At 35.6% G+C, this 20,633-nt stretch overlaps 1 protein-coding gene across 1 annotated transcript; it reads right to left on the reverse strand.

The window, feature by feature from the left end:
• Positions 1 to 13,285: 13,285 nt before the first annotated feature.
• Positions 13,286 to 20,633, reverse strand: LOC115449373. The gene is made up of 7 exons (XM_030177175.2): positions 19,759 to 20,633; positions 19,341 to 19,436; positions 18,737 to 18,929; positions 17,489 to 17,591; positions 16,627 to 16,728; positions 15,557 to 15,709; positions 13,286 to 13,464 (listed from the first exon to the last, which is right to left on the reverse strand). Exons 1-7 carry the CDS (start codon positions 20,282 to 20,284, stop codon positions 13,399 to 13,401), a joined length of 1,239 nt encoding a protein of 412 aa, XP_030033035.1. The 5' UTR covers positions 20,285 to 20,633; the 3' UTR covers positions 13,286 to 13,398.

Consider the following 20,633-nt stretch of genomic DNA (forward strand, 5'->3'; position numbering starts at 1 on the left):
TAAGATAGATTCCCAAAACGAATTAATAACACAAACATGGCAGTGAAAATATTTTTATATTTGATTCGCCCCCCGTCGAGAGCTGCAATAACATGCTTGGCAGTCCCACAATGGGAACGAATAGTCGAGATTGTCTTGGTACGTTTGTGTGGGGAAATTATATTTACCGACTGGCATGGCGGTTTATTGTGGTACTGTTATGCTGAGGCCCTGGTTTGAATACCAGGTGAGGTAAAATTATGTAACGTTATCTGTTCAGTTAGCTCGGACTCCAATTTTCGATATGGCGATGGATTGTACTCGTATCATATCATGGGACTGAATAAAAGTGACGAAAAGTACTTTAGTTGCGTCTCTATCTACTTCTTCGGGGTTAAATTTACAAGTTGTGTACATAACTAATACAATAACATTATGATTTCTTTAGTTTACGCGAATGTTAGTCATTGAAATAAAAATATTTTTCGGATTTTATCGCGGTTTTTGTATAATAGTAAAATGTAGGTAGATTGTAACTTCTCGGAGAACTAACACCTAAGTCCCTCGCGTGACCATGAAGGCTGCAAAGTCTTCGAAACATGTGAAGAAAATCATAATATAAAAAATCGTAATAAAATTTGTAATATAGTTTTATTTCAATGTCTAACTTTCATGTAAACGTAAGAAATCATTATGTAGGAGGATATTGTAACTTTGCCTTTTCGGATGTCCAACAACTCAGTACCCCCCCCCCCCCCTCGACCTACTGTGACCTTGCAGGCGGTATAGCATAATCTTGCATAATCTTCGAAACGTCGGGAGAAAAATATAAAAAAAAAAACTTCGATAAACAAAAAATAGTTTTATTTAAATACAATAACATTTACTTAGGGAAATTCTCATTTCCACCTAAATATTATAAATGCGAAAGTTTATGAAAATGTCCAAATGTTTTAGATGTAAACGCAGAAACAACTGAATGGTTTTAAATGAAATTTGACACACGGACCATGTCCTGGATTAACACTTAAGCTACTGTGTACCCCGGTAATTTGTTCCCATGGCAAATAATCTTTCAATTTTTAAATAGATGGCGCTGTTGTCCAAATGGCGCTATGAACAGTGTTTCAGGAACATTTGTAGCGGGCGTGATTTTTGAACCAAACAAAGCCGCTAACAACCCAGTGATCTTGTGTCTATGATCAATGTTTTAGTGATGTTTGTAGCGGGAAAGGTTTTCAACCAAGCGAAGCCGCGAATAACGCCTAGTATAAAACATTTTAAGGCATTGGAATTATAATTACCAGAGAACATGCGATTTATGTTATATTTTCCTTTTCTATACTTGGTCTTGCGTAGGCTTTCAAATTAATTGGTTTTGTGAATACTTAATATTCTGGTGTGTGTAATATATTTTTTTTAATTTCATAGCTGAAATGTTTCAGTTCATAAATATTGTAATAGATAATAATGTCAGTATACATATTATAAAACAAAGTCTCCTTTTCTGTCTGTCTGTATGTTAGCGATTTTCTCGAAATCTACTGAACGGATATTTATGAAATTTGGTATGAAGATAGTTTAAGACCCTGGGAAGCCACTTTATATCCCAGGAAAATATATAGCGGGACTTTTATCCCGGAAAACTCCGCCACGCGGGCGAAGCCGCGAGCAAAAGCTAGTCTTATTTAAATTAATTACTGTTGAATCAACACAAAAATAAGACAGTGAATAATCACAAAAAAACTTTGATTCTTGGAAAGAATTTACAATTCTGGGCCCTTATTCTGTATGATAGTGTAAACGCGTAACGCGGCCGTGTCATGTTATCTTCGAGAAATGTGCGTGGAATGGTATTCTGTAAGCCAAATTTCTATAGTCCTAAACATGATGCGTTGTGTTACGTGCTTGTTACGCACTGTTAAAATAACGTGCGGGATAGAGAATAAGGCCCCTGTGTAATACATGTTTGAAATCCTGTTTATTAGTAGTAATTACGACGGAATCGCAGAACCCTTTTAAATGTTATTGCGGTACACTGACTGAATACCGTCAGAAAAATGATCAGGTGAAATCATCCATCCTGTCATTCCCTTAATGCTGAGGATCGTGACCGCAGTAGGCTGAGTCTATAAAGTCTATAAGCGTCCTCCATCTGGTTCTATCATCGGCGGCGTGAATTGCATCGTGCAACTTGAGTTGCAAAGGTTTAGTGATTTGTTCACTCCATTTAGCCGGTGGTCTCCCAAGATGGCGCTTCAAATCAGGTGAAATAATGAAGTTATAAACTACCACAAAAAATTTACGATATCTTGGAATAACAAACATTTTATCCCGTATAAGTGCGCAGCGAGCTTTTATTCTAAAAAAAAACATAATCACGGAGGTCAAACCGCGACTCAAAACCTAGTTAAATACATTAAGTCCGCCTATACATTAAAGTAACACGCCAAAATCCATAAATATATTACCATAAGGTTCAAATTTTATACTAAAATCACAAAATTACGACGTAAACGGAGATAATATGACTAACATAGACAGGCACGTATTCAGCCCGATCCCTGGGGGTCAATGCCTCCAAACACTCGAAATTACTACTGACATTAGACACTTGAAATTGTGTTAGCATTCGAAGTGCCGCAAAAGGAATGCCTTTGCGTCTTGGGTTTTATTATGCTAGGTTTACTAACTATTGGGTTACTTTATCTACATATTGATAATATTTTGTACTAGCTTTTGCCTCGCGGCTTCGCCTGCCTGAAGGAGATTTCCAGGATAAAAGTCCCACTATATACTTTCCCACGATAGTAGCCTATAGTCTTCCCAGGGTCTTAAACTATCTCTATACCAAATTTCGTTTTGTTATACCACGTTTTATGTCACGTCCCGTTCCCGTTGGAACGGGATAAAAAGTATCCTATGTCCATCTCCTAATTCTAAGCTACCTCCCTACCAATTTTCAGCTAAATCAGTTCAGCTGTACTTGAGTTATAAATAGTGTAACTAACTTTTATATATATAGGTATAATTACATGTATAAACTCACGTCTATATTCACGAAGAATTAGGCTGCGGTATTGTGTAGCTTATATTATATTCTATGACGTGAATTGAGGGCCTATTGACATTATCATCAGCAATGAAAAGTCCACCACTGAACATAGTCCTCCCTTTAAGATTTACAAAAATATCTGTTAAGACTATCAATCGCTATATCGAACAATTCCAACCCTAGCAACTCGGATATATTTTTCTTATGTCTATTAAACTAAAAAATAACACATATTTGTATCTCGTAATGAGGATCGAATCAAGAACTTCATGGTTCACAACACAACTACATATTAGGCTTTGGAATTATGGCTTGTGTTAATTTAAATATATAAAACAGCTTAAACACGTGGTAGATAAGCAACAGCAAAGTCGCGAGAAAATGAGTATTTTAATAATCAGAGTTTAATTTTTGTTCCACCAACCAACCTCTCATTATTTAATTGTATAAAAAAATATCCCAAAAAGCAAACTCGCTCAAACAAAGATAACATGAGTGCACTCACAAAATTTCTGACCCACGCGAGTTGTCGCCATTACGGGCGCAAATCCAATCTCGAGCAAATTAGATTTCCGAATTAAAAAAAACCCACGTAAGAGAATGAGAATCGAACACACGCCCCAACGATCCAAAAGCCACGTTTTACTGTTGGAAAAATACGTTTAATTAACAAAAAGGATGATTTTTGCAACACAAATATCTTTACAATGTATTCAACCTTCTTCGTGGACGCAATAAAAAATATAGACGCGAAAAATTCAAAACTTTTTTTAGCAAAAAAAACACAATCAAATTCAAAAAATACTGGCACATAAAATACAAGTTCCCATTTTAACAATCCATTCTATACGACCAATATGTATCGAGTGTATTTAATGGTCGCAGAGGCCAAACAAAGCTCGTGTATCCGGAATACGCCCCACATCTCTATTCCGCCGAAGAAATCTCGATAGAGTAACGCACTGGCAAACACATAAATCATCTTTCTGTAGAGTGTTATTCTCTAAACTGTTCGATATAATGACTTATACTGGGGTAAAAGTAGCACTTTTTTTAAGAACAAATAAATATTTGAAATTCGAATTTATAAAATAATCTTAAATATTATGATTCTATTTCAGACATGGCCTCGGCCTTAGAATTGTGACTATATCAGATATGGCTTCGGCCTTATAATTGAGAATATTTCAGACATGGCTTCAGCCTTATAATTGGGAACGTTGCAAACATGACTTTCGTCTTATAATTCAAGAATATTACAGATATGGCTCCGGCCTTTAAATTGTAATAAAGAAGGAGTATAAAAGAAGACAGCCTAGGCTGTATGGCTGAGAGAGTAAATCAAACCAAAAAAAAAAAAATATTATGGTTTTTTGTGCTGAACTTTTTAGCTACATTGACAATATATATATCTGAGACATATTAAACCCCATAATACGCAGTAACAACTTCAAATATCCTCCTAACCAAAATACATAATATTTAATGCTAGATATAGTTTTTGGGCGGCAAATAATGTATGATAGAATTTACGGAGATAAAATTTCATCAACTAAAAATGTCATAGAAGTGCATTGACAAAATATCTAGGCTAATTTGACAAAGAACGGTTACTATTTATAATAATGTGACTAAATACGTATCCAGACATTTTTTTGTTTGATATGTGGCAACACAGAAATATATTTTATCGCACGTTTCCATAATAGTTCACATTATGCCGCGCGATGGCAAATTATTAATATTCATCATGCGCTAAAATGATATAATGCCGGGATAGTTTCTGCTATTGGAAAAGAAAGTTATGTTGGATTGTTCAACATATTGTGTTTTTGAAACTAAAAATTTTATGTATTGTTTATGTTGCTTTTTAATGTTGGTTCATTTTTCCATGATATTCATTAACATATTTTGAATATTATATTAAAATGTTAAGTGGTAACACCTCTTCCTATTTCTTTAAGTATTTTGAGTACATTAAGATTTTCTAAGTGGTAAAACCTTTGGTTTTTGGACGAGGAAGTCAAGAAGGCAGTAGAGTCAAATAACTGGAGTACTGACACCATTAACATGGACCTAGACCCCTTAGATCTTTATCATAAATCACGCCTTTATCCCTGAAGGGGCAAGCAGATACGCAACTAGGACACCAACTTTTCGCCATGTGTATTCCGCCCCATCACGATTTAGGAAGCCTATCGCCATCAGGAATTAATTCCAGAGCTGATACTAAGAAAGAAAATCAATACCATTTTGTCCGCGTACAAACAAACAAACAAACTTTGCATTATAGTATAACTAGCTTACCCAACAGACGTTGTCCTAACTAGCAATATTGAATTTAAACAAGTATAATTATTAAAAAAATATTCAAAAACATAGTGTTTATTATTGTAATGCTCTATGATACACGCATTCTGTCAATCGCTGACAATTATTTCAAACAACTGTTCAGTTTTCTTAAATTTTCTAACGTTCCGCTCCCCTTCCTTAATTTTTTCTTTCTTAAGAACCTTCTCTTGGCAATAACAAACACAACAATAAAAATAGTGAAATCGGTCCAGCCGTTCACGCGTGATGCGATGACCAAGGGAAATAGGGATTCATTTTTATATATAGATATACCTATATATAGACAAGATTATCTGCTACAAAATACATCAGAATAAAACACATAACGAAAAACCACACTCCGATCCATCCACAATGTCTATAGAAGAAAATCGTTTTAATTTGCCGACGGTGTTTGTCAGCCCGTGTAAATATTGGCTCCCAGTATTGGAACCTGCCATTGGAACCAGAACAATCGCACTTAAGGGGCTGACTTAAACGATTCGAGCTTCCTCATAAATCAGTGTGCCTTCGTAATCACTGCCTGTACTACATTATGTTGGCGCCAATTTATTTTGTTTAGTTTGACGTGACTTTTTATGTCAAACGTACATTGGGTGGTTTGTTTGTCAAACTTTGGATATAATCTAATAACCTTTAATTGTCAGGGAAACATTTTTTCTATGTTGGAAACGTTTGATTTGATTTACGGCTGTCTGGATGATACTTCCTGAGTCATACATGATAAGAGATGTTATAAAATCTCATACAAATTATATGCATGATTATCATCAGCCTCATAGAGTCCACTGCTGAACATAGGCCTCTCCTATAGATTTCTAAATAGTCCTGTAAAGCCGCCTGCATCCAGCGTGTTCCTGCGACCTTATCAATTCGTCTGTCAACCTTGGAGGCGGAAATCTAAAGCTGCGCTTGCGGGTACGTGGTCTTGTCAAAACTTGAGCTTTTTTTTGACCCTTCTGCCGTCAGTTTTGTGAGCTATTCGCCTTGCCCACTGCCACTTTGGCTTGGCTAGGCACCCTGCCCACTGCTGCTATGCTATGTAACTTTCGTTCCTCTACGGATTTCTTCATTTCTGATGGTAGGCTTGATACCCCCAGAGATCTTCTGTCCCAACAAACAATCTAACATAAGCTATTTCATGTTCTGTTAGTTGTGTTGTGTTATCAAGTTTCCGGTATACATGGAATAAAATAAGTTCATAAATATTATTTACGCAATAAAACTATACAGACGTTGCCTTAACTTCGGTATTATTACACAGGTTTGAATGATATTTTTTAAATGAAAAATGCATCTACCTGACCTGTGACCTCATTATAATTTCAAAGTAGTAGTTCATTTTTTTATTCAGTCTCAGCAATATGACCCTACTGCACTTGATAATAAGATTTTTAATGCTGTGAATGTTTGTGAAGATGTACGCATAGTAAATCACACACATTCATGCCTTTAATTACTGAAGGTGTTAGCAGAGACGCAAATGGTGCACCCACTTACTACCGTACATTGTCCGTCCTATGATAGGAAGCGAACCTATCGCGATATCAGGCACAAATTCCAGACTCAGGGCTTTTCACTTAGTAGAAAAACTGAATATCACTTTTCCCGACTTTGGGATCGAACCCGAGATCTCAGCACTGCAGCCGTATCGTAATACAACTACGCCACCGATAAAAAATATGATAAAATCTAAGTATGATTCGAGTTGTAAAATAGGGGACCGTCCTGTGTTTGATTTTGTACATTATTCTATATGTAATTTTAAAATATGTAGGTCTCTAGGCTGGTTATCTGCCTATTATTGTTCTAGATTATTGTATTGTATTTGTGAAAACTTTTAATCGACCTTTATCTTTTTTGTTATATTTACTACTTTTTGTTATGCTAGTTGTAAGTTTTCCTTAAATAAATAAATAAATAAAAGTAATGGTTAATAATATGAAAAAGAAACCCTGCTGCGAAAACTGCATTAAAATTGGTTAAAAAATGAGCCAGTAATTCATATTTCAAATTTTACTATGTGCCAAAGTGGGCACGAAGTGGGAATATCGCTTCATCTCTATCTTTCGTACGCGTCGTAATGCCCGATGACGTCACCCGAGGGTATTGCGCCTCTTTTCTGTTTCTTGTTACTTACCCCTTCTACCGAAATTAAAAGGCTTATAACTTGTTGATTTTTTACCGGATTTAAATAATTCTTTCTGTGGTATAATTTATATAACGTAAATATTTGATAATAATAAAGAACAAAAATGAGTCCGGTCCCCTATTATTAGCTGTTAGTAGCATATATTTTATATTCGCCTGAATAGCGACCACCGTACACAAGGTATTAAAACCCGCCAAAGCAACTCACTTAAGTCTATTGCATTCTAAAATCGGCCTATTTGTATCCAGTTCCAACAGGCCAGCAAAATTGTGTCGACTGTCGAGAGGTAATCATCTCTCGTCAGTCGATATTCTATAGGACTCCCCTCCACTTACCATCAGGTGCAGCAGGGCAGTGGCGACGTGTGAATTTTTTCAAAAGGTAAACCGAGGCAAGAAATGCTTTAGTTAACATATTGTCAATTTAATACAAAGCAAAAACTAAGACAAACATAAATAAACCTAAAAGGGAAGCCGGTAGTAATCGGGTTGTATGGACGCTTCACCACTGCAGAAGGGTCACTTTGGCATGCCCGTAAAGAAAAATATTAAACCGGCTTCAAGGTCTTTATTAGATTTTTTTTTTTATTTTATTTAAGGAAAGCTTACAGACTAATAACAAATAAAGTAAATGACATTTGTAGGTAAAATTAAGTTGCTCATTACAAGCTTCCACCAATAAATTAACAGTATAAATATGCGATACAATAATTGAGGGAAATCACAGCCAGGGTGTACACAAACCCTCTATAATGATGATGCCACTTACATACTACTCAATGACTAAGAATAATAAAGGCAAAGTCACGAAAAAATCTAGTGCACAGTGTTATTAAAGTATTCCTCATTTAGATTATTTTTAATGATTTTTTAATTTTTTTTAATGTCCTTTGTAGACGTACAGAACAAGTCAATGTGCAAGTCTAGAGATAGACTGTTAAACATAATGGCACTGCGAAAAGAAAATGCATTACGCCTATAATTTGTGGAAGAAAAAGGTATATGTAATAATGGTCACTTCCGTAAACTGTTCTGATTAGCGTAAAAATGTATGTTTGTAAGTAATTCAGGAGAGTCAATAGAGCCATTCGCGACAATCACGAGTTGCAGCCATAATATATCAATAAAAACTTTTTAAACCGAAACAGACGTACTGGCTGCTTGTCATGGAATTACGATATATATTATTTTACAAAAATGGAATATAAAAAATGATTGTCATTCTTCTTAAATAAAATCTATGTCATGATTGTATCTTCTAAAATTATTTATTATTTTACACATAAAACTATTAGATTAAACCGAAGCTTAAACAGAATGCAACAATTTTGTTAACAGTAAGACATTTGTTTCCACCCAGATAGACCACCGTACACAAAGTGTAAAACCCGATATAGCAGTCCACGTAAGTCGACTTTATAATATCGAACTGCCGACATAATTGTGTCGACTGGCGAGGGATCATCTCTCATCAATCGATAATTTATTGTTAGGATAAAAATATTTTCATGAGGGTATTTCTGATACTTTTTGCTATAAAACACTGAGCGTTTGTCAGAACAGGGCAGGCGTCAGTCGGCAGCGAGCAGTTGGCAGTTGAGAGCGAGTAGTTATGCATTAATAGTCGTACTGGGGCCTTATTCTCTATCCCGCACGTTATTTTGACAGTGTGTAACAAGCACTTAACACAACGCATCCTGTTTAGGACTATAGAAATTTGGCTTACAGAATACCATTCCACACACATTTCTCAAAGATAACATAACACGGCCGCGTTACGCGTTTACACTATCATACAGAATAAGGGCCCTGGTTGTTTGGTTTGTGTAATGTTTCGACGGTCCCTGCGTAAAGTATCGAATTAAACAAACATAACATAACAACATAACAAAACATAACATTTAACATTTGTTTCTTGTATAGTGTTATATTACCATAGCGATAAGCACTTCGATCCTTATTGTATTAAATAAATGCAGTTCATTTTAATAAGGACCGTCGATTTGTGAAAGTACATCGGTACTCAGTGATATTTCTTTTATTTTAATAGAAATCGCTTCAGTTCCTAACACTATCTAAACGCCACTGTTCTTAACATCAGCTGCAGTGGAGTTTCTTTGCCCGTATGAACTAACACTGTAGCTTCATTTATCGCGTAATACCGTCTTGCAAAGGTAGCCTTTCCTACAAAGTTATTTGGCTGATTGACTCAGCAGTAGATATGTTCCAAGAAAGCATCTCTGACAAAACTACGAACAAAATTACACTACAGTTCTTTCATAAAAATGTGTGCCGCATTTCGTAAGTTTTAGACTATGTTTTGCACGTGGTTTCGTGTGAAATACTTATTGTTAAAGTGACACTCTATACTTGTGATAATTAGGCTATATTTAAGGGCCGTAGTACACTGTCGAACTTGAGAGCTGACTTTAGTTTAGGTAACAGCTCAACTCAGCTGAGAAGAGGCTCTTAAGTAACAGCTTAAGCTTGGTTTATTAAATACTTCAATGCATTAAATGTCTACTTCTAAATTTTAAAAACTCCCCCCTCCCTAACATTCTTCCATAAATCGCAATCCAGAGCTATAGTAAACCAGTTTACTTTTAAATATACGTCAATGACTTAAATGAATGCCGTTCGTCCCGTCATCTCTTATTTTGTCTACATCTTACTAGCAGTATCAGAGTTCAAATCTTGTCAAACACAGGGCTGACGTGACCAGCCCAGTGCCATTAAAGCCTATCGGCTTTCTGAGCTACATAAGCTAATTGAGTTTTGGAGCGGATTAATACATCTGAATATATTATTCAAATTCAATAATGCTAAGAACATTAAGAACTTTTACCGGCCAAGCGATAATTTTTATCAAGAAGTAAGATTTGCAAGAGTTGATCTGTATAGGTGCAAATAAAAACATTTTTAAAAATAAGCTTTTATTTAAAGATAAAACTATAACTTTATAACTAGATATTGACATAAGTACACATCGCGACAAGCTTTTATCTCTACAAAGTATAAAACAAAGTCTGATTCTATTTAAAGTTTATTTCTTTCTTTTTAGAGAATTTAAAGAAATGCTTGTTTAAAAATGTTTCTTTACTATTAAGTAATTTTTTATTTATTAAAACTCAGTTGCAAGATCTGACCAGCACATACATACAAACATTGCAAGTCAAATAAAATAAATATAGTCTCTTTTTAGTATCTGATTTACCGACTTTTAAACAGCAAATCCTTGTTACCTGAGGATTGACATCATAATTTACACGCAACATTATGATATATAAAGATTTTTATAAATAACTAACCTCGCAGACGTTGTCCTGCCCAAAAAGGTGATAAAAACCTAAAACTCGTGTACAGCGCCACCTACCGTATCTAATTGTAAATCTGAACCATCCAAGGACCCAGTCGTTAACATATAAAATGACATCAAAATCGATCTAACGATTTAGGAGGAATTCAGAGGCGTACAGACGTAGAAAGGAATTATATATAATAAATTTGTTTTATATATATAAAAAAAGCAGCCGTTTGCTAAATTCATTAAACATGTGCGAAGTAAAAATAGTCAAGTTTTATAAAACTTTAAAAGCTGCGGAATTTTCTTCATTTTTTTGTTTTCATACGATCTTCCCCTGGCAATAATTAACAAAACAAAAAAATAATTAGCACCATTGTTCCATCAGTTCACGCGTGATGCGATCGCCATGAGAAATAGAGATTCATTTTTATATAATACTAGCTTTTGCTCGCGGCTTAGCCCGCGTATGGAGTTTTCCGGGATATATATATTTTTTACTTACTTGATATGTATAGTTATATTATGACCAAATTACACAAAATCATTATAAATTATAGCGTATGCGTTATTCTGATGTATAACCAATATTACTGTATAGTTTCATCCAAATCCGTTCTGTAGTTTTTTCGTGAGAGATGAACAAACATCCATCCCTACAAACTTTTGCATTTATAATATTAGTAGGATATAGATTTTACCAACTTCAAAGCCCACAATTCATTTAAGAAGGTATAGCTCAAATTAACTCCCTAAATTGGTCGTCTAATTCTCAATAATTCCATTCGCGAAGTCATTAGCCTCTCAAAATAAAATTTAATTAATATTTATGGGCACACAAAGTTAATAAAGCAAAGATGGACTATCACCGATCGTCGTAACGAGACTAATTTACTTCCACAAAGTTCTAAAATATAAGTTATGCTCAAATTATTGGGACCTCTGTCTTTTGAATAAATTTTCAATAAACTTCCTTCAAAATGAGTTTGACAAGTTTTGATTGGTGCGAATACTTAGAGGTGTTCCGTCGTGACGCTCGTTCTTTTATTACTTAAGTTTTATACCATTTTTAGAAAACTGCAATTAAAATTAAATAACTCCTTGTCCTCCAAACAATATTCCAAGCAAATATTACTAGCTCTGACTGCACCTCCGCATACGTGGAGTTAGATAAATCACTTCCCGAAGTATTTCATATATAACTGTTTTCCTATATCCGATGTAATGAAACAAATAATATATTCTGATTCCAAATATCCTCTGTCCGCCTGTGAAACTACATGAAATTCCCTTAAGAAGTTTCAGAGATGTGCAAGTTTAATATGGTGGCCACCTTCCCTTTTTACCATCCTACCACTCGCCATTGCAGTGGACTTCATCCCTACTATATTGAATACATCCGTAGTAGCACGGTGCATTTGCAAAAGTCTTCTTGCTGCGCTCGTGCAGCCTTTGGAATAAACTCTCTGCATCTGTGGGCTATGACTTGTCCTTTTTTAAACGAATTTAAAAAGAATGTTCGCGTACCGGTAGGCAACGGCTTGACTGTGCCTCAGGCATTGCTTTAGTCCATGTGCGGCGGATGCTGCTTACCATCAGGCGGACCGTTTGCTCGTATGCCTCATAAGGCAAAAAAAAAACTAGAAAAATAATCGCCGATTTGTTTTCTAGTACTCTTTGGTCACCCTCTTTTTTATTAATTTTCTTACAATTTACAAACACACAAAGTTCTGGAGTATTATTATATGTATGTATATTATTTATCTTTAATGTCTGCCCACCAAGATTCGAATATTCTTATATCCTGTTTTTGCTATACACTCGTCTTTGAGACAGAATTAATACTCTTACAGTTAAGTTTATTTTGGTGAAGAAATAAAACATTGTGGATACGGACTATATAAAAGATTAAAGGCGATTTGAAATTTTGAATTTGTTCAGCTCCTGTTTTGGGTGACTGTACATATATAGCATACTCTCTTATTCAAACTAGTAATCATGTGCAATCAAAATTACTTACTAACAATAAAAATTAGGAAGAGGCAAATTTATTTCAAACAATAATTTTGATGTTTTGTCGCATTCCAAACGATTCGGAAAATATTTATTACCTATTTTGCATGTATATAAATGAACTACCCTAAACAATAATATTATAAAAAGCTAATTGTATTTTTTTCCTTGCATCATGTACTATAGTTTTACGTTAAGCTGATTTTGAAAAGAGCAATACCACAGCTTCTTGCCTTTTCTCTGGTGAAAACTGCTTTCCGAACTGTTGGTAGATTTAATAATGCCGTAATATAAATAATGTATAACATTTTACAGGTTTAAATAAATTATTTTATTTCATATCAAGCAGGTGGCTTGCTTATATCGTTATATATTTGTATATTTTTTTTTCGTAATAGGACCTTTTTTTCGAGCTACGTCTAAAGCGATTTGTTTATTTCGACAAATACTAATCTTTAAATGAAACAGCTTTATGAATCTACTGATATATTCTTTATTTAAGTGCATGTAATGATTTATGAATCTACTGATATATTTATTTAATTATCTATGCATTTTCTTCTTCTAATACAGACATCATTAATGTGAAGAAAGATGACCCGGTCTTCATGAACTGTAACAAAAATATTATTAATGATGCATATCGTTTTTTTTTTTATTTTTTTTTACGCGTTGAAAAAAACGCGTTATCGCTACCTCCACGTGGAAGGTTAGTAGAATGGTTATGTTGGTTTCACCGGTCTTAAGGCCCAATGTCGACACTCGGGTGTATATCATCATCCGAGCGAGCATTGGACCGAGTCCCTAACCCCTGTATATCCTACACCGGCATAACAACCAGAACCCGCGGTGGCCTTCTTCGGCGCATACGGAACGGCCCTGGAGTATCTTGTTGCACTAAGATAGCTGCACGGACCCGTCCCTAAATGATGCATATCGTAATATTGTAGAAACGTCTAAAGTTCTCTATCAGTTGTTAAAGTTGTTAAAGCAATTATGGACAAAAAAATATATATCCAAATCACTATTGAACAGTCCTAAGTAAGTTGTAACATGTATTAAAGTCATAATCATTTTCCGTCAGTACGTTTTTCGTTAATTGCAGCCTTACGGCGGAAATAATAATCTGAGTAGCATTTGCGACTTTGTCACAAATATAAATAATAAATCTTATGAAAATAAATTACCAATAAGTTACCTACCACAGAAAGCTCTTGTTTCAAGAAAAGTAATATGGGCTCCATAAAATCATTATTAAGAACATTTTTTTTTATTCCACATTCTTTGATAAATTAATCTCTAATTATTCCTTTTAAAGTTGATAGAATAAATTATTTACTTAAAAAAATTATCTATACTATAAAAATGAATCGCTGAATGTGTTCCTAAGCGCAAATCTCGAGAGCAGCTGAACCGATTTCGCTAATTCTTTTTTTATAATATTTCTTAGAGTACGAGGGTGGTTCTTACGGAGAGAAAAAATTAAAAAATTGTCTAAAAATGTCTAAAAACAACACTTTTCTATATTCCCATACAAAAGATTCATAATAATACTTAAAATTCCATTTGATACCATACCATAAAGTTTAAGTGTTAGTGGAGGGGTCCGGGAAAGCAAAACAGTTGTGACGTTAGATGGAACGATGGAAAGAATTTTAAGTGTTTTATAATTTTTATTTTTTGGCATAATGTAATTGTTGATTTATCTTTTTTCTTTTTTTATCTTACTAGCTGACTCGGTGTCCCGAATAGCAGAATAATTATTAATAAAAATATATTAAAGAATCGACTGTTAGGCCGTACGAAGTTCGCCGGGTCAGCTAGTTAATTATAAAATTAAGGACATGTCCGCTGATTGTACAGGCTGGTTCTTTATTTCGAACAAATTCCAACCATCCTCAAACTCATAGAATAATAAAATGATATGGGATTTGAATCATTAAGAGAATTATTTTAGACCCCTCCATTTGTAAAAAATAAGAAATGTGGCGGAGTAACTCATAATATAACTTCATTGATTAGGCAAAGGAGGTGGAATGGATATCTATCAAGAATTGATTTTTGTTACATATCGACGGTTGGAAGGCTAATTAACATAAGTGACATTATTTTCGAAAAATTTTAACTAACTTCAATAAAAATTAGAAAAAAATTGCTGAATTTAAATATGTATTACTTGTCGTGTCGCAAACAAATGTCACTTAAGTTAATTAGCCTTGCAAGCGCCGATATATAGCTGTCAAATATTGTTATTCGCAGTTATTTTTAGTCGCAAATAAACTATATTTTTGACACATTTACTTTTTTCGAGATACTTTCTAATGTAGCAACAATTATTAATTTATTCAATACTCAAAATCAGAGGCCTTTAATTTGTTTTTCCATCAATAAATGCAATAATTCTAGACTCCGGGCTGATACGGAGCAGAAAAACCCAAATATCACATTGCCCGACCCGGGATTCGAACACAAGACGCCAATGCGCTGCCGTACTACGCATGCAGTACAACTACGCCACCGAGGTAAACATATATAAATTATCTTGGTTAGAATTACTGTTAAATAAAAATCGGTTTTTGGACATGTCCTTTGAACAGATATTTTTTTAATTCTATTTCTGTTGATAGACTAATTTTAATTCGTAAACAAGAAAAGAGGTTTCAATTATTAAGAATATTATTTTCTTAATTCAAATTCCAACTTACCCAAGTAAATGTCGGCAGTGACAGCGGGATAGTTCCGAATATGTAAATAGGCATGCGCTGACTCACGGCTATATGGAATATGCGTACGTTTGATTGGTGTTGTTTGTTAAAGATATACCACTTCTCCAATGCGGCAACTTCTAGCTCTCTACACTATAATATAAGCAAAAATTATATAATCACTGGCTTTTCTTTGCAGTTCTGCCCGCGTGAAAGATTTTTTCGGGATAAGAATCCCGGTATAAGTTTTTTCCGAAATAAAAAGTAACCGGTGTTTCTAGGGTCTTAGAAACAATTTATTGTTAGCTGTCAATTCGAAATAAGGAGGGTAGCAACTGTCAAACGTCACCACGGAATTAGTACGTTTGGAAAATCTTTGGGAGCTCAGAGATATGTTTTAATACAAAATTTTGTATCATAAAACGACATACGATATCTGTTAAGCAATATAAGAAAACGTTGTAGAAAACCAACTTCTCGATGTAGAGTTGTGTTGGTCGATTCCAATACGATAACGCGTGGCAAAAAAAGATTTATTGTACAAGCGTTTTGGTTTTTTCGCGAGCAATAACGCGTTATCGCTACCATCATTCGGGGGTTAAGTAGAACGGTTATATTACCAGTCTTACGGCCCAATGTCGACACTCGGGAGTATAGCATCCGAGCGAGCATTGGACATACCAACCAAAACCCGCGATGGCCTTCTTCGGCGCATACGGGACGGCCCCGGATTATCTTGTTGCAATAAGATAACTGCTCATAACCGTCCCTGTGCGATACCGCATTGCAGCACTTCTCTTTTTAAATTATCGCTTGCTTTAACGGTGAAGGATAACATCGTGAGGAAACCTGCATACTTGAGAAGTTCTCTATAGGAATTCCGAGGGTGTGTGAAGTCTAGCAATCCGCACTAGGCCAACGTGGTAGACTAAGGCCCAATCCCTCTCAGTAGTAAAAGAGGCCCGTGCTCAACAGTGGGACAGTAATAATACAGGGCTGATATTATTATTATTATTATTGTTATTATAAACCCTATTACAAAGCAATATGAAACAGCATCTACAACGTACCTCATTCTCAACTTGCTGACCCAGAAGACAAAACATCAGCACTATTAGTATGAAACAGAATTCGTGCACGTAATATTTTATAGTGTCTGGAGTTAATTTTTCCTGAAACATAAAACATTTTCGCTAACCGAGGATGGTGGACATTTGTTCCCTATTTTAAACCTCTTAGGATGTTGTTTTATTTATTGTTATATCTACAAAAACTTGTCTTCTAACAAAACAAATTGGCCATGCAATCTTTTCAACCGGTTTCAACGGCCTTCAATAATATTGTTAATTAAATATACGAACAAATATACGACAATATTCTATTTAAATTTGGCACCGACTTCAAAATTAGTATGTTGTTATTTCTTTATTTATTTGTTTTTTTAAGTGCATAACGCATTTACCTCTAGGATCAGAAATATAATTATCCATACCTTGTTCATCAGACAACTAACTGAAATATCATTAATGTATAAGCTACAATAGCTTATTATTCCGAAGTATACTAGATTTTGCCTGCAGCTCCGCCCGCGTGAAGAAGTTGTTCCGGCGTAAATATTATCCCGGGATAAAATTTAGCCTATAGGAGTATTGTAGGTAATAAATAATCATCATCCACAATCTGTAGAGTCCCACTGCTGGGCAAAGGCCTCATTTATATCATGCCACCTTTTTCTGTCCCGAGCCAATCGCTGGATGCGATTCAACTACCAGACACCAATTAATAAATAAAAATTAATCTTGTAATTCCTGAGATAAACGGGTTCAAACAAACAAACTCTTCAGCTTTATATATTATTATAAATTGGTATTGGTCTATACACAACCAAGTAACGTTTGTGGATATAAGTGTTTCTACTGATAACATACTTACAGAAGTAGCAATTTTGACAGAACACATGCAAACCAACATAGTAGATACTAATATGAGTGTGAGATAAAATGGCCGGCAGATATAGTTGAGGCCGTTACTGAATCTGAAAATAAGTACGTAAGATTATGATTTCGTAGGTAGACGGTCCAGAGCCCCGCTGACGAGGCCTCCAGGCTGAGACGCCACTCCTCCACGGCAGCTCGCCGTAGGGAGGCCCTCATGGCCTCCACCTCGTCCAGGGCCGGGCGCTGCCCGCGACTGAACGCCTCCCGCCAGTGAAAGACTTCTGACAGGGCTCTGGCGTCCAGATCCCAGTGCAGGAATCCGGCCAACAAGCAAGCCGCCTCAAACGAGACCGTGCCTTACGCCCTGATCGCCCGCTGCGCCACTACGCGTTGCGGGTCCCGCAGGAGGGTGACAGAACGCTCCCCGAGGGCGTCAGCCCAGACCGGGCTGCCGTACAGTGACATGGACCGTACGATACCGTGGTACAACCTTCGGCAAGGGATACCAGGACCCTCTAGGTTGGGCAGCAGGCTGGAGAGAGCGCCCGCTTCCCGGGGTCACAGCGGCCTATCTCAACGGAGATCAACCAAGTACGCGGGAGATATAGTGCAGAAGTGGTTACGGCCGGAGAGAAATCAGGTGCAGGACCATTGGCTTTACATGCTTAATCACTTAATAGTACTACCATTACTAATTATACAAACATACATTACAATATCAGCTCTTTACCGCCATTATGTCATATATCTGCAGCAAAAGCTGACGTCTGCGCAGTGACTTTTTTTAATACTAGCTTTTTAGAAGAAGTAGAAGTCCGTCCGCGTAAAACTCCAACAAAAGTTTTAAAGTTAAAAAATAAGAGAGAGAGAGTCAAATATCTGAGAAAAGCGACTATATTTTCTGATATTCCATTTTAATGAAGCAAAGCTTAATATATTCTGCTTCTAATTATACTTTGTCCACCTGTGAAAACTACATGAAAAACCGTTTAGTGGTTTCGGAGATATGTGAGCACAAATAAACAACAAAATAGAGAGACAGATAATACTTCTAAAATTCTCTGATTTAAGTTACATTACTCTTATTAAGTCACGTCTTTCTCTTTGATTACTTTTTTCCAATGTACAAATAAACCGGGTTCTGTTTTAATATACATGTGTGTAGATGAAGGAAACACAACCATTTTTGTAGCGTCACAAATATAGAATCTGTATTATACCTAACCTAGAATGATGTACTAACCTCTTAAGTTTAATATAATGTTTGACGCATTGTACCAAAACTGATGTGCAATGCGCCTGCCATCTTGGATTCTTGTTGCCAACCAGCTCAATGACTAACTCATTGAGATTCAGCAGAATGAAGGTGAGGATCCGCAGCTGACGGATTAACTGTCCCACCAGGAGGATGATGGTAGATTGGAATCCAGGATTCGCTGAAATTGAGCTAATATTTTTTGGATGTTCGAGGTCCGTAGTAGGTCTTGCTAATTCGCAAGGCTGTTTAAATTAAATTAAAATTTTGATAAAATAAAATTTTTATTTAGAAATGTTTGCAAATTTCCGTCGATAAGTACCAGAACACAAAAACTGTTCTGACATAATAGTGTTAGGTATTACGGGATATGACTTCTTATAATTGAAGATGATCAGGTATCAATGCCATCCACCGCGTTATAGTTAAAATATCTAGATACGCATTCTCGTGTCACTTAGAATCATATAATCTTCCCATCATTCATATGAATAAAAATATCATGATATTTCTATCACAGTTGCAATACATTGAAGACGATTAGACTTTAGACCATTCAATTGATAGGTTAGGTTAAAGTATTTATACATACTAATGCAGCACAGGCTGGCGCCGTACGCGTGGAATACAAACGAGGCGATGTAGACCTTGAAGTTCTCCAAACTCCACGGAAACCATATGTCAAATGCTGAAACATTGCAGATCTAACCACAAAAGTTTTTTAGGCCGAAGAATTTCAAAATCAAACAAATTATTAATCGATAAAATAGAACAAATAAGTTTAAAAGGTTATGATTTTGTTTCGTGATAATCTCTGGAACGACTGTCCAACAGATCTAGAAATCTTTCAACAATAAGGATATTTTATTTCAAGTAATAAAGGCATATTTTGATTACTTTTATTTTAATGAAAAACTCATGGGCAAAGCTGCAAGCAAAAGATTTTTGAGAATACATAAAGTACTAAAAAAATATTAGACATAAAGCTATTCTGATGCAATAAACCTTACCTAAAAGCCGTAAAGACTTGTCATCAGTCATGATCATGAGATAAACAGGCGTACAGATATACAAAGTCACACAAAGCGAAGCGGCAAATAAGTGCGTCTTCAATAAGATCTTCGTATACTTCAACAACTTCTCCTGGCTTTCCAGCACTAAGGTTTTCAATTCTGCCATTTTTACACCCCCTTCTGCCATCACCACGAATTTAATTAACGGTATCTCTAAGACAGCATCTTCAAAGACCATCTCATCGAGAAAATTTCGAAAACCTTTCCTAAATACTAAACACACACCCAAAGATATTGCCATAATCACCCCCGTGCACCATATACATGCTCCATCGATGAACATTACGAGATCTGATACATTAGCAATCACAAAACCGCTGGTAAAGATGAAAATGATTAAGCCGTTTATGAATGTGAATATTTGTAGCGCCAGCCATTTTTTGGAGTCCCATCCTTCTTCAGCAAAAAAAGAAATGCCAAGGAGGGAGAGGATTCGGTGAAAGGTTCTGATAGTTCCATCCATGGTGGTCGGAGGTGAGCGACTGAAGTGGAGTTCGCAATTTCACGTTTTTAATGTCTACTTACCATGGTACAAACGCGTGCACAGTTGTTCAAATTTTAATGCAAATAATAATTTATTGATGATTTAAGTTATATTTATTCATCATATATTTAGCCAAGTTCGGAATATCAGTAAGTAATTATATCGAATGAGGACTTGAAGGCAAACAAACACCGGCTATGCGACATAATATCGGTTCAGTTTGGAGGTAAGCGGTGGTTGGTGACGTCTGAAGCTCCCATTTGTCTTGACATGTTTGTCACGTGTCACCTAAGTTTAACGGAGAGATTTCTTTTTATTACAGGGCCCT

Source organism: Manduca sexta, chromosome 5, assembly GCF_014839805.1.
Source record: "Manduca sexta isolate Smith_Timp_Sample1 chromosome 5, JHU_Msex_v1.0, whole genome shotgun sequence".
NCBI lineage: Eukaryota > Metazoa > Arthropoda > Insecta > Lepidoptera > Sphingidae > Manduca > Manduca sexta.

Excerpts from the sequence above, each read along its gene's own strand:
- LOC115449373 (XM_030177175.2), bottom strand. The coding sequence starts at position 20,284 with ATGGATGGAACTATCAGAACCTTTCACCGAATCCTCTCCCTCCTTGGC. Across the intron at positions 18,930-19,340 it reads CGCCAGCCTGTGCTGCATTA|CGAATCCTGGATTCCAATCT; the intron begins GTATGTATAAAT and ends GCTCAATTTCAG. Across the intron at positions 13,465-15,556 it reads CACTGCCGACATTTACTTGG|TTCATGAAGACCGGGTCATC; the intron begins GTAAGTTGGAAT and ends TTTTTGTTACAG.